The sequence below is a fragment of the Ruditapes philippinarum genome, unplaced genomic scaffold, assembly GCF_026571515.1.
Source record: "Ruditapes philippinarum isolate M1 unplaced genomic scaffold, ASM2657151v2 ctg75_1_1_1_1, whole genome shotgun sequence".
Taxonomy (NCBI): Eukaryota; Metazoa; Mollusca; class Bivalvia; order Venerida; family Veneridae; genus Ruditapes; species Ruditapes philippinarum.
Window position 1 is genome coordinate 235419 of NW_026859947.1, and position 21315 is coordinate 256733.

Here is a 21315-nt window from a genome sequence, read left to right on the forward strand (position 1 = left end):
GTAAGGTCACCCTTTACCCTTGAACTGTTTGAAACAACGCCAGCGAAGCAGCTTGAACTGGTTCCATTAGTGTCGCATGCAAGTTTATCTAAGCCTGATTCTACTGTAATATAGACTGGAGAGGAATGAGCAGTGGACGGGTGTGAAGAGTGAATTGTAGAGGCAAAACTAGAGCGAACATCAATAACAGTAGAAGCAGACGACAATGTAGTCGACTCTGATTTACACTCACCTTCATCTTCACTTTTATCCTCAGTTTTATCATACAACTTTTCATAACTTGAAGATAAACCTGAATGTAGTTTAGAATCAGGTTGTTTTGTATCAAAACGGTCGCCAATATCCATTTCACTTGCGTCCATAGACATTCTGTTGACAGTAGGCTCAAGTGGAACTCCAGTATAAACATTTTCATAACTGGAAACCATCTTTTTGCGCTCCTCAGCCGCCAGAACTTCCAGTTCCATTGGCTGAGGAGGTGGAATTTCTGACTCTGGAAAGTCATTGCTAAAGCCCGAAACAGTGTTGTTATCTGATTGGTCAGGAGTTTGAATTATGGCTGCTTGTTCACTTGATGTTATAGAAGCATTATCGTCTGCTGTAAAAATGAAATAAGCAAATGTAAAAAAAAATCCAACAAGCATAAAGCGCATCAGCAAATAAGCAAAGAAAATATAAAATAATCTGCTGGCGTAAGCACATTAACATTTAATATTTCATTTAACTTCATTTGTAACACCTCAATACACATAAACCATAAATATTTAAAAGAGATCCTAACACTTTCAGATTTTCCATTCATTTTCAATAAATCTAATTTGCAAATTTATCTTAAAATCTCCTAAGAAATTTTTGTAATGACAGGGGAGGTCGACAGCATGGAATTAATGAGTCTGGATGTCAAAGCAATCAACTTAAATGATCTTATTAGTTCAAGCTTTTCAGGTATAAAAAGAAGATAATTGTTTTTTTTTCTAGCGATAAATACTTAATCAATTATATTGAGTGTCAGCTGAATAAGAGATTTATGTAACCATTACATTCACTGTCCATTCATTCCCTATGGATTACTTATAAGCTTCAGATTAAACACATTTCGTGTGTTAATTATAACCTTATGAGAAAAATTGGCATTACACTAATGAGAATTAATTAATTTACAAGAAAAAAAAAATGGGTCAAAGACAGAAAAGGCCGGGTTGCATTTGTATACCAAATATTATGAGGCTGTGATGTTACAAAAAATGTTCACCATCGAAAATTTAACTAAGTCGGTAAATAGGAAGTTGAAGAGCGACAGACCTGAAACGAAATCCCAATGTATGGGACCACGTGTTGATACTGTATACCAAATATCAAGAGACTTAAGTAAGTAGTTGCTGAGAAAACTGTTGCGAAAATTTCCTACCATTCACCATTAATAATGTAGGTAGACAGGAAGTGGATGAGTGACAGACCTGAAATCGAATCCCACAGTACTGGACCATGTGTTAATGCTTTATGATAAATATCAAGAGGCTGTGATAAGAAGTTGCTGAGAAATTTTTCCCTGTCCGCCCGCCGCCCATCATTCACCATACTATAACCCGGGTTTGCACATGTGCAACCCGGCCAAAAATGAACAAAAATATATCTAGCTACTTCAAGCATTATTGATTTTTTATTCTATCCAAAATGTGATGTATCTTAACAAAAATTAATGTTGGATTTAATCAGACTAAGTATCAATAAATTTGTTTCCAAGACAAAGTATCATGTCTCCGACGCATTAATAAAATCTTTGAGACTATTGTATTCAGAAGTTACAGGGCTTAATCACCAGAGACTTTCATATTGTACGTCTCCTAATGTATAATGATGGTTGGTTTATCTAAGCCTTACTCTCAAATATTTCATCTCCAATCAATTTGGTCCAATAGTCCGAAAGTTGGAATTAAATGAAGGTTTCCAGGGATTTTTTTGGCTTATTTTATAGCCGATATTCGGTCATATTCCCAATTGAAAATAGTATATAATTTTCCCAATCGACAGGTAAAAATTCCCAATTAAATGTCACAAAATAAAAATATTGAATAACAGATTCAAAAGTCTTTGAAAAAAGGGTTTTTTCACTGTTATGATGCATAAATGTTATGAAGATGCCATCCTAGACAGTGATTCTTTGCATTCAGTTAATAACTACAAAATGTAAGTCATGCATTTTTTCCCAATTTTTAACAAAACATCGATGAAATTCCCAATGCCATGGGTATGGGTCATGTTCCCAAAATCCTAGAAAAAAAATCTGGTTTTGTCACTTGTGTTAATTTTCACCTTTAAAACACTGACGTTTTACACGTTTAACCACAGCTAAGCAGGGACTATGCTTGATTTTTTTTCTTATTTAAAGAGTAAACACATTGAAAGACCATCAAAAATACCATCTAAAACAAAAACAAGTTTTATATCATTTGAAAATATATACCGTCTTTGATACAAAACATAACAGAATGTCCATAATTAAATACTTTCTAAGCTTGATTGCAATAAAAACCCCAAGTCTTCTTAAGCCAATACAAAGCAGTTCCCTGGACTATCACAAGCTGGTGCTATATGGACAATGATATTTATGACCCCACAAGGCTTATAATTTATCTATCCTAGTAAAGAGAAAACTTGACATCCAAATATATTCAGTGGTTGGTTGCGAAAATGTCACTTGTATGCAAAAACTAACTACTAGGAGTTTTTAAGTTCCCAAAGGGAAGGGGGTGGGAATTCAGTCTGAATTAATAACAGAGTTATGGGTCTTGGTCAATTACCTACAAATATGTTCCCAAAAACAAGTTTAAAGTGTATACCATTATATTTTAAGATCTAAGATTTTAACTGGAGTTTGACCAAGGGGCATTAAATAATTATCAAAATCAATACAAGAGTTAATGGGTACAGGACTGTGAGTGACCTACATTTATGACCAAAAATACATGTCTGATGCCCCAAATGATTAAATTCAGTGATAAATGAGTAAGTGTTAGAAAATGAAGATTATCTCAAGGCTGATTTACTGAATAGTAGTGATAAAATTAACACTTCATTTTTAAAGGACAGCAATCTTTTATAATCCTATAAAAATAGTTATCTATTTTTATGTTTCCTATCATGTATTTAATTACATCAATTAAGAAATTATGCTCATTCAAGGGTATACAGTGAGTGAGCAGGTAAAAAACAAAATAAGTTTTTATATAGCCATAATTCCTTTTAATTTAATAATTTACTCCATATCAACAATAAATAACCCTCGGATCGAAACGGAATTTCTGTAAATAACAATTATCTGAAACGTTCAGTTATAAAAAGAGTGGGGCAGTCTTTTTATATTTTAGGCAGATTTTAAATTTTATCATAAACATTTTCCAAAATAAACTGTTGGTCAAACACTATTTTAACAGTCAATCTTTTGAAATAAAAAGTCAATTCAGCTCAACCTGACTATGAAAATATGAGCATAATGTCACTTTAAGAAATTACTTTGAGACAGAGGTTCTATTATTCAGATTTTACTTAATAATCATGAAACTTAATGCTTTAGTAATACACTGTTATAAATAATACCTTAAAATGATTAATATTACATAATTAATCAACATTTTCTTTAATATAATTATACTACAAAACCTTATTTACAATAAAGACACAATAGTGAAAGCATTTCAGATTATACCTTCCTAAAAGGAATCATTTTTGTCATGTAAAATAAATCAAAATAATAACTCACTTAGAAAAACATTACATATAAAATCTGAACAAGTCATTACTGTAATAGCATAGTAATAGTAATTACAAACTGATGCTTTCACCATTGTGTATTACATCTGGGATATCTCTTTTCTCTGTTTTATCGGGTTTCTGTTTTGCATAATGTTACCTCAATTTTCCTTCTATTGTGTCTGATTCTTTTTTCAAACAAAGAACTTTACAAAACACTTACATATTCCTAACAAAACAATTATTTTCTATATGTTTCATTCTAAATCCCTCTCTGAATTCATAATTGCTTTAATAATCTGAAATGCTCCAGTGTTATTGACACAGGTACAATTATCAAAACACCAAAATTGAGCATTTACTATTTTTCACAGAGGTGGATGCTTGTCTTCCTCTATACTGATACCTATAGAACTCTGCTTGTGTCCACAGTTAACATATTTTATACATATAATGTCATTACCTTTTATATTCATTTTTGTTTAACTTTGTTTATAAATATATTTTCAGTTGCAATAAGAATAAAAAAAATTAAATTCATTTCAGAATATACTTAAATAACATGTTAATGTATGGAAAATAGGAAAGTGCTAAAACATCTTTAATAATAAATTTACTCTGAGCAACTTGAATAAAATTTTACAGTAAATTTGTCATTGTTAATAGGTGCAGAAATAATCATGACTATACTAAACAGTGTCTTCATGCAAACATATCCTCTTTCAACTCAAAGCTCTTACACTTGCATGTTTCTTAATAAGCTTATCTCATATACAATTTTCATTAACATTATAAGACCAATCTATCAATACCTATACAGGCAAAGATATTAAACTGAAAGATAATTAATTAAAAAATAATGAGAATATTGAACCAATGATATAATACATGTACATATTTAATCCTTAACCTGCTAGATCAGAAACAGATTAAGAGTTTGTCACCAGTATACAGCCAGTCAGGCTCTACTACAGTATATGGTTTGTTGCCGTTTTGATACCGAAATCCCTTATGTATTGACATTTCCAAATTTGAATCCATAACACACATTCAGTAGGTTAAGATAAATCTTGTTAAACCCTTACCTTTAGCATTCTTTGTAACATGCTTAGAAATTAATTCAATGCACAATGTTACTTAATTGTTAGAAAACTAAAAAAAAAATAAACATAAAAGGTGTACCTGTAACATGCATGGCTGAAGTATCATCCACATGCTCTTCAGTGTGTTTTGACATATCTTCTGACTCATCTTGTTCAAGAGAAGCCTTGAATGCATTTTCATCCATAGACATCATCATTTGTTCCTTTTTAGCATCCCCACCTTTATCATCAGATGAATCAAATTTACTTTCATATTTTTCTTCTTCAATCTTATCAAGTCCTAAAGATGTAGTTAATGCTTCTTGATCCATTGAGACCATCATTGGGTCAAACTCCCTTGATTTTATTAGTTTGAGTTCTTCACTGTCATCATCACTACTTTGTATTTTATCTAAACCTAGAGAGGTTCTTAGTGCATCAGTATCCATTGAACTTGCCATTAAGTCTTCTTGATCTAAGCCTAAAGATCTTTTCAGGGCATCCTGATCCATGGAAGATGCCATAATATCTTCTGCTGGTTTCATCCCTAGAGACTTTTTTAATGCTTCTTCATCCAGAGACTCAAGCATCCCTTCTGACATTTCTGTAGCTTGAGACTCTTCAGTTACTTCTGCAATTTCTGAAATTTTTGATGACTGATCTTGTCCCTCACTTCCAGCCAAACCTAAAGATCTATGCAAAGCATCTAAATCATCAAACTCAAGCGATGTTGTCATTAAATCTGCTGTTTTGTCACCTAGTGAAACTTTGAGACCATCTTGGCTAGTTGATGTTTCCATTGCAGATACTCTACCAAAACCTAAAGCCTTTTCCATAATTTCATCATCTAATGAATTTGTCAAAGCTACTTCTTCTTTAACAACCTCTAAAGACTTGTTCATTTGTTCTTTTTCAAGAGAGTCTGTCATTATATTATCTGTCTGTTTTAGACCAAGAGTTCTTTTCAATATATCTTGATCCATAGATGAGGACATGTCACTTTCAAGTCCAAGTGACCTTTGAAGAGCCTCTTGATCCATTGAACATGCCATCAAATCAGAATCTTTACCTAATGCTCTCTGCAGCATTTCTGGGTCCATTGAATCAGCTAAACTACTTTCTCTTGCTGATCCTCCAGACTTTTGAAGAGAATCTTGGTCATAGGAGTCAGTCATAACATCTGACTTATGCTCAGATGATGAAACAGAATAATCTTCATCTTTACCTGAGCACACACTGCCTGATACTCGGACATCCTCTGGTTCAAGGGATGAAGCTACCAATGAGTCTACCATGACATGCTCTGCAGAGGAAACCATTATATCTTCTTCGTCATAAACATATTTTAAAGCTTCCTCATCATAAGATGCACTCATGATATTTCTTTCTATTCTAAGTTCTTTTTGCAATACTGATTCATCCATTGATACTGACATGGCTTCATCACGAAATACCCTTGCCAAAAGAGGTGACCTTTTTTCAGGCGAGGCTAGAATCTGTTTTAGTTTCTCTTGTTCATAAGATGTAACAAGAGTATACTCAGAAGGAGAAGGTGGAACTTCTTCAACTCTCTCCTCCCCATCTCCCGATTCTCTTATTTTGTCAACTCGAGTTTCCTTGTCTTTTTCAATTTTTTGCTCAATAAAAATTTGCTGCGAAACATCAGCTGATATTCTTCCCTCTGGTTCATTGATTACATCCTCTTCTTGTTCATCATCATCATCTTCATCAACATCTGCCTCTTGGCCATCACCTGCCATTGCAGATTCTTCCATTTCAAGAGTATAGTCTGTCGGTGAGAGAGGTCTTTCAGAACTTTTTGTACTTTGTTGTTCGGCATCTACAGATCTTTGAGATCTTCTCTCAATGTATGAATCTACGTCTTCATCCTCAATTGAATCAGATTCAATGTCTTCCATGTGATCTTGTGCTGTGTCTTCTGTAACTTTTTCGAAATCAGAATCCTGTCCTTTAAATTCTGTTTTTGATGAACTTTCAAGAATGAAGTTTGTTTCAGTGTTAAAATCATTTTTTAGAACTGTCTTACTAGGTCTCTGATCAGATATTTCAAAACCATCTCTTGACAATTCTATGAATCTCTCTGTTCTATCTATATAAGATTCATCAAAATCATCAACATCATATTTATAATCAATTTCAATAACTTCATCTTTCTCAATTTCACACACATCTATAAAATCTTGTACTTTAATTTCTGTTTCTTTGCCTAATTCTAAATCATTGCTATCATATTTGTCTAAGTCGGTTTCACAAGATTTGTATGTTTCTGATTCACTAGATTCTATAGCTTCTTTTTTGTCACTTAATATCCTATCAACTTTTTCATCTGATTTTATGCTACTTATTTCATTTTTTTCATCATCATCCATCTCCAACTTATGCTCAACTCTGTCAGTAAAACTATACTCTGGTGTTATTTCTTTAGGTAAAACAACATCTTCAGATTCAACAAATTCACTAACCAATGAGGCACTGGGCGGAATTGTGTCTTCATCTTCATCACCTTCTATTATTTCTATCACTTCAGCTGTATATTCACTTCTTTCAGATTCATCCCTCTTCACTTCTGATCTTAAATATGACTCAGTTTCAGCGATTTCATCAACTTCATCCAGATCAAATGTAACAAATGCCTTTTCTTCATTTTCATATTCATTTTCATCATCTGAACTAGGTTCAACAGAAAACCCTACAGGTTCTCCCTCCATTTCTTCATCTGCAGCTTGCATTATATCTGTGTAAATTCTTTCATGAAATGATGTTTCAGATAATTCTGGTTCTTCATCAATACTTTCTGTTTCGATGAAATCAGCTTTTTCATTTTTTTCTAATGCAGTTATTACCTCCTGGTTTTCTTGAAAAGAACTGTCAACATGTTCAATGCTTGTTTTACTTTGTAATGTTTCCGTCAAGTCAGTTTTAGTATACATATACGTTTCTGTTTCAGATGTCTTACTTTCTATGTGAATGAAATCTCTTTTTTCAAGTTCAGATTCAGTTGCAATACATTCTTCATTTTCCTTTCCATCAACTTGTATAGATGCATTAATTGCATATTCTGATTGATCAGCACTTTCAACACACCTATTTTCTTCCTCTCTTTCAGCTGTTGTTTCATCAAGTTCAGTCTGTTTTTGTTCCTCATTTTCAATTCTAAAATCACCACTTTTTTTAAACCCCTGTTCATCAATTTCAAAGTGATCATCTATTTCTTCTTTTCGATATACAGATTCAATAGACCTCGTTTCAACAATTTCAATAGTTCTAGAACCCTCTTGAGGTTTATTGCCTTCCAGTTGCAAGGACTTTCCTTCATTTTCATGAGAACTTATCTCTTCATTTTCATGTAACGAAATTTCTTTCTCAATAACCTCAGTTTCTTTAGTTTCCATGGTTTTATGATCATCAGAACTAAGTATTTCATCAACAGATTCAATATATTCTGTTTCATCATCTTCATGTCTTTGCTCAATTGATTCTTCAGATATTAATTCTTTTGATATGACAACATCTACTTGGTCTTCATTATCAACTGATTTTGGATGCCCGGAATCATCAATTTTAAATGTCTCAATAACCTCAGTCTCTTTAGTTTCCATGGTTTTATGATCATCAGAACTAAGTATTTCATCAACAGATTCAATATATTCTGTTTCATCATCTTCATGTCTTTGCTTAATTGATTCTTCAGATATTAATTCTTTTGATATGACAACATCTACTTGGTCTTCATTATCAACTGATTTTGAATGCCCGGAATCATCAATTTTAAATGTCTCAATAACCTCAGTCTCTTTAGTTTCCATGGTTTTATGATCATCAGAACTAAGAATTTCATCAACAGATTCAATATATTCTGTTTCATCATCTTCATGTCTTTGCTTAATTGATTCTTCAGATATTAATTCTTCTGATATGACAACATCTACTTGGTCTTCATTATCAACTGATTTTGGATGCCTGGAATCATCAATTTTAAATGTTAACGGTTCTTCTGTTTCAAATTTTTCTATATCTTCAGATTTAGCTTCAAATTGTTTACTTTCAAGAGTTTCGTCCTCTATTTCATCTTCATTTTCACAATCTTTAACCTGAAATTCATCTAGAGTTATTTCAATGTTACTTTCCTGGCGTGATAATAAAACTGTTTGCTTTATTCTATTCATTTGTTTTTCATGATTAAAATATGCATCACTTTCTGATAGTTCTGTTTCTACAATATCATCACTTTTTTCTTCTTTGATTTCAACTGTTTTATCAGGATGATCAAGGCTTGACTCTCTACTAACATGAGTTGGTTTTTCAACAAGATCTTCATCACTTACGGGAGATTCAACAGTAAGAATTTCTGCTTCCTCAACAGGTTCTCTTTGCGAAAATTGTTCACTTAACTTATTTTTAACTGTTATTTCTTCTCTGGGTTGAATTTCAATTTCCAAAGTCGGAGGTGGCTTTGATTCAACTTCTCCGACTTCATAATTAAGATTGAAATCTGCTTGCTCTTCAATTCTTAAATTTCTCTCCGCTTCTTGTTTCTCAAATGAATCATCTTTTATCATTTCTTTTTGATATTTAGATTCAGTATCATCACCATGTGATTTAACAATTTCATCAAATGTTTTTGTTTCTTTTATTTCATTTCTTGCTTGAACTAAAATTTCTTCTGATGATGGAGGCGCTGTTTCAAATTCAAGTAATTCATCAAATTTATTTGTTAAATCAATTATTTCCTCATCAGCTGTTTCAACTTGTTTTTCGGCATCTATTTTAACATCATCTGTTCCTACTGCACTTTCAGGAAAATCCTGTAAATATTCCTTATCATCAGGCCTTTCATCATAAATTGACAAAGGCTCTGAAGCAGTAGCAGTTGCACAGGCCAATTTTTCATCTATTACAATAGGCTTTGCAGTTATATATTCTCTTTCCTCAACTGTTTCTGTAATGAAATCCTCTCCCGTCATGGGTTGACTCAATGTAATCTCCATGGGTTCTGTTCCTTCAATTAGCTGTTCTACACTTTCCAATTCAAGCTCCTCACATTCTACCATCTCTCCAGATTGATAATTAATATCACTTAGGGAGACTTTTTTTTCACTTTCAGTATGAATAACCTCTACTTCTTCAGTTTCATCCAAACCTGTCTCACTTATTATTTCTACATATTCTTCTTCCTGACATAATTCAACATCAGGTTCAAGTATAATTTCAGTGGTTGTGTCTTTTACTTTTGTTATCATTACAACTGCAGAATCAGGGGTTAATTCTTCAACATCTTTTTCCTCAATTTCTATCTCTTCTGCAAAGTGCACCTGTTTAACTGTACCAATTTCTTTCAGATCTAGACTTTTGGCCTTATTTGTGTCATCTTCTTTAAATAATTCAGATTCTTTATCATGAAGAATATCTTCAGTCTCTCCATATGCCTTTTTGTCAATTAGTTGTTCATCTGTTTCAGAAAGAGAATCAATAACATCTACTTCAGCTGTTGTATATGTTGATTCTTCCTCTGATATCTTTGTTTCCTCAGTAGTGTATAGTGGATAATGTTGCTCTAAAGGAGACGGCAGTTTACTGGGTGATTCAAGTTCTAAAGACTCAATTGCCTCCCAATCTTTACTTTCTGAATCGTCAGCTTCAATTATGTTACTCTCGGTAAGACGCTGCAATTTTTGTTCCTCTTCAGCAAGTTCATCTGTGATCGTACCTTTCCCTTGAATTTCCTCTACTTCCTTTCTTTCTACTTTGCTTATTATTGTCTCGTCAATAACATCTTTACTTTTATCATTCACTAATCTATCTTTATCAATACTGCCTAATTTTTCAATACTGCTTTCTTTAGCAAGAGATTCATGTTTTTGGACTAATTCTCTTACAGAACGTCTTTTCTCCTGTTTAGAAAGTTCATCTTCTTCCTTAAAATGTTCAGTACTTTGTTCACTTATAATTTCTGTTTGACATGTAGTCAAAACTTTAGTTTCAGAGTCAGTTTGATCTTCAGCAAGAATATTTTTAGATATACTGTCAGCTTTAGCTTCAATGTCTTCAACAATTTGTCTAAACTGAGTTCCAGGTGAAGCATCAGTTGCCATTTCAAGATCTGGTATATCAACCTCAAGACTGTCACGTTTATCTTTAACTGCAGCTATTTCTTTTTCAGTTTTTGATTCACCCTCAGCCTCTTTCACCACTGAAATGTCTTTTCCTTCTATTTCATTTTGAGATGATTTAATACTGATTTCATGTTCTGTCGTCTTGGACACGGTAGTATCAGAGTCTACGGATGCTATTCTTTCAAATTTCTGAATAATGGAGGAAACAGATTTGGGTACTTCCGGGGATGATTCTACTTCTATCAACCAGTTCCAAAGTTTCAAGAGAGCGTCAAGTTGAAACAAGGTTCCATAATAAAGGCAAGCATTAAAAGAAATCAAAAGAAAAACATATGTTAGTGTGTTAGAAAAAAACCCTACTTGTTAAAATGTAATTTAGTACTGTCAGTAATAAAAGTATACAACAAAATGCACTCTCTGGATTCCACTGGACATCTGTGAACAAGATATCAATTAATTCTAAAAAAGAACAAAATATTTACATCCATGTTCATCTAAAATAATTGAACATGCAGGCAGGATACATCTGAAAAAAATTATCATATTTCTAGAGTCATTACTCAGTATTTCAGATATTTTGGAACTACATTTAATAGTCGGAGAAAGGAAGTTTGAAATCATAAAGAAAGATTTATGGACCAAAATTCAATTGATATATCGAATAATTCTAGAAATATGACAATTGTTTTACATCAAATTCTAATCTATGATCATCTTCTAGTTCTATCTCTGTGCTGACAACAGACGATTCATTTACCTTCAGAAAAACTGGAATAATATGTAGAATAACTGGACACCGGGCTTTTCTCCCTCGACTCCTGATGATGGGCTGCTAAAACACAACATTGAAAACAAAATTAGTTTGAAAACCCACAACACTAACAAGCTTAACTCAGATCAGCTGGTGTTTTTGATTTTTGCTGCAGTCCTTTCTTGTATATTTTTATAATGGTATTTCTGTCTTTAAATTTTTTTTCTTGCAAGCACAAAACTAAAAGTAAGTTTTCAAAAAATGAAAAAAATTAATTTATCTTGTAAGCTTCCAGGTGAGCCAAAAATCTTTCAAGAAAAATCAAACTTGTGAAAAATATACAAAGATGTTTTGAAAAGTAAAAAGATTCAAGTAATGATTTACACGTTTTCTGCAATTAATGACTGATTTTGCATATTTCTACAGCATGACTTATGCTTTTAGAGCTATATTTGCAAATGTTGTCCTCTTTAATTTACTTGGATTTAAATGCTGTTTGCAATGTGTAAATTACCTATTTTATTCAATTCGAAATACTTTAACATTTTCAAAATTTTCATGAAAATGAATATGAACCTGGAGGCATGCTGCTTTAAGTATCCCTTAACAAATAATAAGAATATTTGTAAACCATTAGTGATTCTGATAGTGATTAAGTAATGAATGTGGATTCTATAAAAATGGTGTATGCTGCAAGTCATCATCCATTTTAATTAGGCTGAAAATCATTTATATGGTATAAAACATTTATAACACAAACTTTTGAATAACTGCATTATATATATATGTCAATATAATGTTTGCTTTAATAGAAACTTAATAGAAATTTTACCAGCTGGTCATACAGTGTAATCACATGATCTAAGACATCCAATCAAAGTACATGCATATTTTCACTGCAAGCAACATTCAGCCACAATACCTAGAATACTGAAAAGTGACATTTAAATAAAAGAAACAAAATGATATAAATTATAAGACAAATTTAATTTATAAAGGAAGTGTTTAACCCTTACTACAATACTTTTTTTGAATGGGCTTGTCCATCTTTGAATCTGGACAAACCCATTTAATGTTGTTAAGGTTGTGCCATTTGATCTTGGTCTGCACTGGTCACATAGGCCAGCAGGATAAGAGTTAAAAGAGCAGACACTTCAGGTTTCTACAATATGTTCGAATATCTAACTTCTGCTTTAAATAAGTGTTTGAAAAAACACTTTACTTATACAACATCAACCACATTTGTCATTTTTCTTACGATTTGAAGTGTAAAATCAGGAATTTCATGTTATTTTCCAAGGCACATCAGTGCTCTCTATTGTAGAAAACAAGTCAGAAAACAGAATTTAAATATTAACAGAAAAATAATCAAATAATTTATCACTTGCCTTTATTTACTGCTTAATTAACAGTTTCATATATGAAATAAAATCTGTCAGTCTATTTATATTGTATGAGGTTGTGTAATTTTTGATAATATTACCAAATATCATGCTAGCTAATGAAAGGAAACTATTTAAATCTTCACAAATTGGCATGGCATAAAAGAGCAAGTTTGAAGACGTTAAATTGCAAAATCTTACAACTTGACTGAACCTGATAAATACACAACTTGATTAATGTGAAACACTACAATAATCAATCAGCATTAAATCAGAAAGAATTGTCAGACATCTACAAGCTAATAGTTTGATTTACCTTCCAGAAAAGTACATGGAATTTATAAAAACATATTCTATCAATTAGTACACTGTTAGGGAAAAGAAAGCCAACACTTTATCTGCACAAAAGCAAGATTTATTCATGACCAGTCAGATCTACTTCATAATGTCCAGTACCAATATTTACTATAGAAAGAACAGGTCAAGGTCACAGGACACCTACAACAAAAATAGGTCAAGGTCATTACATACCAACAATATCTAAAATCTTTACAAAACACGGAAAGAGGATTAAAATGTAAGAAGATAGAGAAGGTGCCAAGTTGGAACTCATATCACAAGAGAAAAGATTGGAACAACATCTGGTAACCATGGCATTGTGTCTGACCTTCAAACTGACTCCCAGCATCAACTAGATTGGAATTATCATCGTGATACTGATAGTAATATGAACTACCATAATCATCATCATCATCTGAGTAACAGTAATCATCAGTGATCATTATAGCTGGAGCACACTGATCTGTCCCATTAAACCAAAATTCTGAAATAATTCCAAAAATGGCTGCTATGTCAATGTACAGCTCTTTAAAGCACCCTGTGTCATGACAGTTCACAAAAGTCAATGGAAATCAGAAATCTGTGATAAAAAACATACTCCCTGCCATTCTTAAAGTCAGTGAATAAAGTAAGTTACACAAGAACATTTGAAGCATGCTAATGATCTATCCTGTTGGGTACAAAAATTCATAAACATAAAAAACTTTACCCATGAAACGAGTCTTTAAAAACGAAAAATATTTTTCTCTAATATATAGCCTAATGGCATGCCTGTGATGACTACCTTAATGGCCATCAACATTTTCCTCCCAAAGAAACATCTTATTCAAAATACATGTATTGTAATACATTATATACTTTACATTTAATTTATATGTGACATTCTTTTACATTTTCATCTATTCAGATAATTTATTTCCCACTTTTCATGACAGAAAAAATAAAATTGTAAATTTTCTTGTACATTAAAAGTAAACATCTGTTCAAATGTGAATCTACCTACATAAATCAGATACTTATTCAATAAATATGCTCTATTCAGCCTTTTCTTGCAGGAAATAATAAATTTTACTTTATTTGAAGAAACCACAGTGTAGACTGAAAAAAAACCCAACAATTTCCTAAGAAAGTCTTGCTATAAATATTTGTTTCCAGTAAAACCTTTAAATCAGAGAGATGTCTGCTATCATACAAGACAATCTTCAATGTGGTTAGAACTAGGAAATCCTATTAAGATTCTACAAGATATTGTGAAATTAGCTAACATTGTATCAGTCAGTTTCAAACAATGCTAACAGTCTGTTAGATATCATATCTACTAATCTAGGTAATTTTAATGATAGGGGTAATGCAATCACACAAGTCTAAACAGTAATAAAACACATATTAAGTGTGCAGTGTCAGTAATAATGAATAAAAGGCACAGTAATGTGCACGATCAGTGTTGATGAATAAGGAACACCTTAATGTGCACAATCTGTATTGATGAATAATAGACACTTTAGTGTGCACAATCTGTATTGATGAATAATAGACACGTTAGTGTGCACAATCTGTATTGATGAATAAAGGTCACAATAGCGTGTGCAATCAGTATAGATGTATAAAAGACACCTTCTTGTGCACAATCAGTACTGATGACTAAAGTCACAATAGTGTACACAATCAGTATTGAGGAGTAAAAGACACCCTAGTGTGCACAATCAGTATTGATAAATAAAAGACACCATAGTGTGAATATTCAGTATTGATGAATAAAAGACACCTTAGTGTGCACAATCAGTATTGATGAATAAAAGACACCTTAGTGTGCACAATCAGTATTGATGAATAAAAGACACCTAAGTGTGCACAATCAGTATGGACAAATAAAAGACACCTTAGCAAGCACAATTTGTTTTGATGAATAAACAGTATTGATAAATAAAAGACACCTTAGTGTCCAAAAGAAACCTTGGTGTCAATATTAGTATGGATGAATAAAAGACACCTTAGTAAACACAATTTGTATTTATGAATAAAAGGCACAATAGTGTATACAATCAATTTGTTTTGGGATAGGGAGTTTTGGGTTTTACATAGCGCAAACCAACAGAGGGAAACTTGCCAACTTTACCAGTGGCGGAAGACCTCAATAGTGTAAACAATCACTACTGATGACTAGTGTGGATGATCACAAAAGTGCATGATCAGTATTGATAAATAAAAGACAAATTAATGTAATCAGTATTGATGAATTAAAGAAACCATAGTGTGCACAATCAATATTGATGAATAAAAGACACATAAGTGTGCACAATCAGTATATTGATGAATAAAAGACACCTTTAGAGTGTGCACAATCAGAATTGATGAATAAAAGACACATTAGTGTAATCAGTATTGATGAATAAAAGACACCTAAGTGTGCACAATCAGTAATGATGAATAAAAGGCACATTAGTGTTAAATAATTAAAAGACACATTAGTGTGCATGATCAGTACTGATGAATTTGAACAAATAAGTACACAGACATGACTGATGTCCCCATAGCATTTACACAGTATCTACTATCTCGGAACATTAAATGGCTTTATCAAGTATCTAACTAGAAATTTATACCAAAAGTAAATTACATTTGAGCCTTATCACTATAAAATCCAATTATTGCCTCTTTCAATTTTACAATCTTACTAGAAAAACTCAGAGAAGCTAGCTTAATTGAATTTGAATTAAAGTAGGAATGATCCCATGCTTTCTTCAATCAATAATCAATACGGTTGATTTTGTTTCATACCAAAGAATGAAACAGTTGCATAAATATAGAGAAATGCCCAAAAAAAGCTTGCACAAATAACAAAAACATCTCAATAAATTAAAAAAATATTTGAAAATAGAAAAAAATGGCATTAAAGCAAAAATGTATATTTGCAGTCATATTTCATTTCGCCCGTATATGTCCCGTCTAAATATGACGCTGCAATCCATCACCAAAAACTGTCTATATATAAATTGTATAGCTAGGATGTAAATGCTATGGTAACTGAATGCTCTAGTTAGGTGAAATGTTGTCAAGGTAACTAAAATACATGGGGTTTACTGTCAACAAGTACCTCTCTCTTGCGAGGGGGAGTATGAAACTTTCGTCACAGGTCTGTGTGCGAAACCAGTTTCTCCAAGTTCCTTCCATTCTGTCAAATAGCAGACCAATAATTTAACATTGAATAAATCTACAATCAATATTGTGTAATAATCTATGTCATCAACATTTCATGATATATTGTGCTAAAATTTATCATCTTTTAAAAATGTTTTTTATATTTCTTAAGTCAATTTTACAAGCAATTATATATATATATGGAGACTCAAAAATTCTAAAAATATGTGATAAAAAAGAAAACGATTTTGCTTTATCATAAGAAAATACATATTTTTACTTTAATTAGTTTTAGAAATGCATCATGGTTGCCATGGTATGCATAAAACAATTTAAATAGCATTCTTTTAAGCCACTTTTGCTCAAATGCTCAACCGCAACAGCTCTAATTCTTTTTTCAAATTTTATCATTATTTTTTCAGGAAGCACCTACCATGGCAACCAAGTTTTTACTTTCTTTTCAGATTTTACGGACATACTGTACAATATACCGGTATAAAATCTACAATTAGTGTACAGTATGGACATAGTGATCATATATAAAATATAATGATATATATCTAATATAATAAAGATAAGAATAGAAAATAGTATAGAATAGTTTAAATAGAATTGTAGAGTATAAGTAGCTATAGACTAGATTTTAAGACAGTTCAAACAGTTAGAAATTCCCACACAGAAAGCCAGACATAAACCCACATAGACCTTGTTAGTTCAGATCAAACTCTCATGATTAGTTTTTCATACTTTCCAACACAGCCACAACATGCAAATCCTTAGTGAAAATATCCCAAAGTCATCGCATGCTCGCATTTACTGATAATACTTATAAAATAGTAAAATAATATCCCAAAAGTTCATAGTAACAATGTTCTAACTTGCTCATTGAGAGCATTGAGATACAACATTGTTGAATAGAGCAGTTACATTCCAAAGCTTTCTACACACATACACACATACAGGCATACACACACTGGACATATATTAAGAGATTTAATTGACTGTATTTTTATAATTAATGAATTTAATTTCTGTTCAGTTTTCAAAATTTTACCTTAAATAATCTTTTTTTTGTAACTTGTAAAACATTTTCAATCATTTACTTTTCTCAACTTATTTTCAATATTTCTTCTGCGTTATTTACTTTTTTGTTGCCATATGACATAATTCTAATATCGGTATCAATTGCCCTTAAAAATTTTGCAGTAAAACTTTTTTTGTCTCGATTCAAACTCAATCAAAGAACAACATAAACGATTCAATAATGCTTGAACCATAAATTAAATCTCAAATTAAAACCAAAAACAGAAACTGAAAACAAATCAAACAATGCTACATGCATTTAGAAATAGTCATTTGTTATTGTAAAGAAATACTTAATCTGCTACTAATGCCTTAAAACTTCTGAATCAATTCAATCTATATCCTTAATCAAGCTTTTACAAATCAATGTTTTGATTGCAGCAATATCATTTAGAAAGACAAAATAAAAGAGTTTGTAAAATGGTTATTTTTTGTAAACAAATGACCATCTCTATGACAACAGTAATTTTGAATATGTCATATTCAACCAAAATGTCTGAATGACATTCAACATCCCAACAGAAAGCATATAAACTGCTATAACAGGTAAGATATGCCAGGTTATATAGAAGCCATTTAGTGGAAGGTTAGCTAGAAGCAACACTATGCAGAAACTGCTGTTTATGCAACACTAATACTACATTAACATATCATGCATCATTAGTGATGGGGGTTTATGTTACGCGTGCTATTACCTGGTTCTTCTTGCTCATCATTAACTTCATCACCTAATGCACGAGCCGGAGGTACAAATGATTCTGTTTTATATTCGCTAGTTGTTTCAACATCTCCACCTTCTGTTTGATGCCGAACTGATTCATAATGAGCTTTTTTGATAGTCTTTTCAGCAATTTTAGCTGCCAATTCTTCTATATTGACTGGTGACCTTGATCTTGGTGATCCTGGCGGTGTACTAACTGGAGTATGCGCTGGTGTGACTCTTCTCTCAGTAATTGTTACTTTACCTTCCATTTCAGAGAGTGATCCTGACCTTGACCTTTGCTTCCGTTTCTCTGTAGCTTCTAAGAATGTGGTTTGTACTACAGTTCCATCATCATAAGTCTCTTCTTCCTCTTCAATAGTAGCTTCCATTTGATCAAGATCATCTACAAAACTGGAGCTTGAAGAGGAAGAACCTGGACGAGCAACAAAGAAGGTTTGTGTTCCTGGTATAATCTCATCAACTTCTTCCTCGTCAGAGTGTTCTATTCCAGTTCCTTCATCAATTGATTTTGTTCTCCTCTTAACATGTTGCACTAAGCTGCTCATTATGATTTTACGTTTAACTGTTGTGCCATCTTCTAGAGTTTCTTCTTCTTCTTCTACTTCCATCATTTGCTTCGGTGGTTCTTGAAATGTTTCAACAATTTGCTCAGAGCCCGGCAATTCAAAATCAGCTTCTTCAACAATATCTTCTTCACCAGCATCTGATCGTAAAGACTTCCTGACATGTTTCAAGGAATGTTTCCTTACTGTGTGTATTTTGTGAACAGTACCATCCTGAAGAATTTCTTCTTCATCTTGTATTTCTGTTTCAGTACGTAATGGCCCTTCCTCCTCAATAAAAGCAACATCTTCAGTTTGATCAAAGCTAACGTGCCCACGTGGTAGATGTTTGATTCTCTGTGTTTTGACGACTGTACCATCCGGTCTTACATCCTCCATGAAGCTTTCACCTCCTTGTAGAGCAGGGTCAAACACTGAAATTCAGAGTGGTTACATTGTTGGCAATTAACACATACTGGGACAAAGGTTACTACACTGAAAAGTTAGCTAACAAAATGCAAGCATGGCATATAGATTACCAGACTGTTTACACATTCACCAGCATAATGCTACATATATGTACAAATATTGAGACAAGCAATATGTAGCAACTTATCAAATGAAACGACTGAAAGCTAAATTAATAGCAGTCTGAGGCCTAAAAGAAAGAAAGAAAAAACAGGAAAACAAGAATACATTTATACCACTAGAAATAATTTTTTAAAAAAATAAATTTTTCAAATTTTTTATCCATCTTTTTGTAAGATTTTGTTGCGGCTGTGATGTGGAACAGTTTAGTTCTCTACCAGCTTCTTCAGTGGTGATTACATTAGGTTTATAATCTTAACCCTTTCCATGCTAAAATTTGTGCAACTAACTTATCCTGCTTTAACTTTAACTTGCCCCTGTCAACTAAACATTTTAATAGTAAAATAAAGCAGTCAAATGTAAAGCCTGGTCAGACAACAGAGATCTGCAGGCTTGCTTGCATTGATGGCATAGACAGAGCACCACCTCTGGTAGCAATCTACAGTTAAATACTGTTGATAAATAGTAACCCATTTCCCAGTTGTTTATGACAGTATCTAGTGATATCATACATAAAATAATGTGACCCACAACTCAAGTTATAAAAGTTATTTTCTTAATTTTTTTAAACCATTTTAACCAGTGCATATCTATGAATGTAATTCCTGTTAAGTTATTTTAACTTTGCTTGTATACAAAATACCGTCTAAATTTCTTCAGTCAATTCATCTAAAATTGTTTTTATATAAAAGTGTGCACTTACTTAAAATATTCCTCATGCCAGAGGAAGTGTTTTTTTAATTTCCCGTTAAACTTACCGAAGATAAACATAATTATGTTGTTACTTAATGAGCAGGTCAGTTAGTGAGAAAAAGTAGTTAAAAAAAATGGATCTGCAAAATATCCTCAAATGGAAATGATGATTTTTCTTACTTACTTTTACTTATAGGAAATAAACCATTAATAAATCACTAAAAAAACATCACATATGGTATGTCCACAATCTTCTAGTTCATATAAAATATATACATGTTGAACAAATGTAACATCTTGATAGTAATAAATAAAATACTGTATAGTTTCTTATAAATGCCCTACTGTACTGGTTTCATTTATTATTAGTGTCCTACTTTTTAGTAAGTATTTGTATAGAAGTTTTGAAAAAAAAAATGAATAATAAGGATTTTTTTGGTTTTGTTTCATTTTTCAATTTAACTATACATGTATGTATGTTATCATTCAAATTAGGTATCAAAAATGTGTTGTTCTTCCTTATAAATGAACCTACAGCACTACATCCCTCTTAAAAGTTGTACACTATATATTTTTGTAAAAAAAATGTTTTCTAATTTTGTACTTAGCAGTTCAACTACATATAAATTATGATATTTATGAAGAGAGTTAGAATTCAAGAGATTTATTGAAACATAATAATTGCCACTTAATAGTAATAGTTTTTTTTTTAACTGGCCAGTTTTACAGCTGCAAGCCTCCAGAATGAAAATTTATTCATTTTTCTTATAAATAAAGTGATTTAATCTAGTCTAAAACACATTTGTTAGTTTAGTTTGGTTTTACGGCCCACCAACACAATTTAGGTCATATGGCACAGAAACAGGAAGGATGATTTTGGCTAACCTTGGGTGTTTAAGAAACTAAAAGCAGCACCAAGGGTCAAAACCATGTCCAGGTGCAAAGAGATGCATAGACTCCAATATTTCAAACCCATTCAGTTGCCATTTTCAATCAAAGAGGGGTAAACAGTGGCTGCAATTCTGATGCCTCAACCCTTACAGGCGACCCCTTAATCACAAGGGGATCTAAAACACCTATCATCCACATTATATACCAATTATATATAA

General features: G+C 32.1%; 1 protein-coding gene across 50 annotated transcripts in view; it reads right to left on the reverse strand.

Moving 5' to 3' along the window:
• Positions 1 to 21315, reverse strand: part of LOC132758373 (ankyrin-2-like) — a 209003-nt gene that overhangs the window by 36724 nt on the left and 150964 nt on the right. For 43 of the 50 annotated variants that reach the window (XM_060750020.1, XM_060750051.1, XM_060750050.1 and 40 more), the window contains 4 exons: positions 18355 to 19359; positions 16533 to 16610; positions 4933 to 11205; positions 233 to 598 (listed from right to left, as the gene is read on the reverse strand). In XM_060750020.1, coding sequence (XP_060606003.1) covers positions 233 to 598; positions 4933 to 11205; positions 16533 to 16610; positions 18355 to 19359 — 7722 coding nt within the window. The remainder of the gene's footprint in view (positions 1 to 232; positions 599 to 4932; positions 11206 to 16532; positions 16611 to 18354; positions 19360 to 21315) is intronic. The other 7 variants (XM_060750042.1, XM_060750037.1, XM_060750044.1 and 4 more) reach the window with 3 other exon arrangements.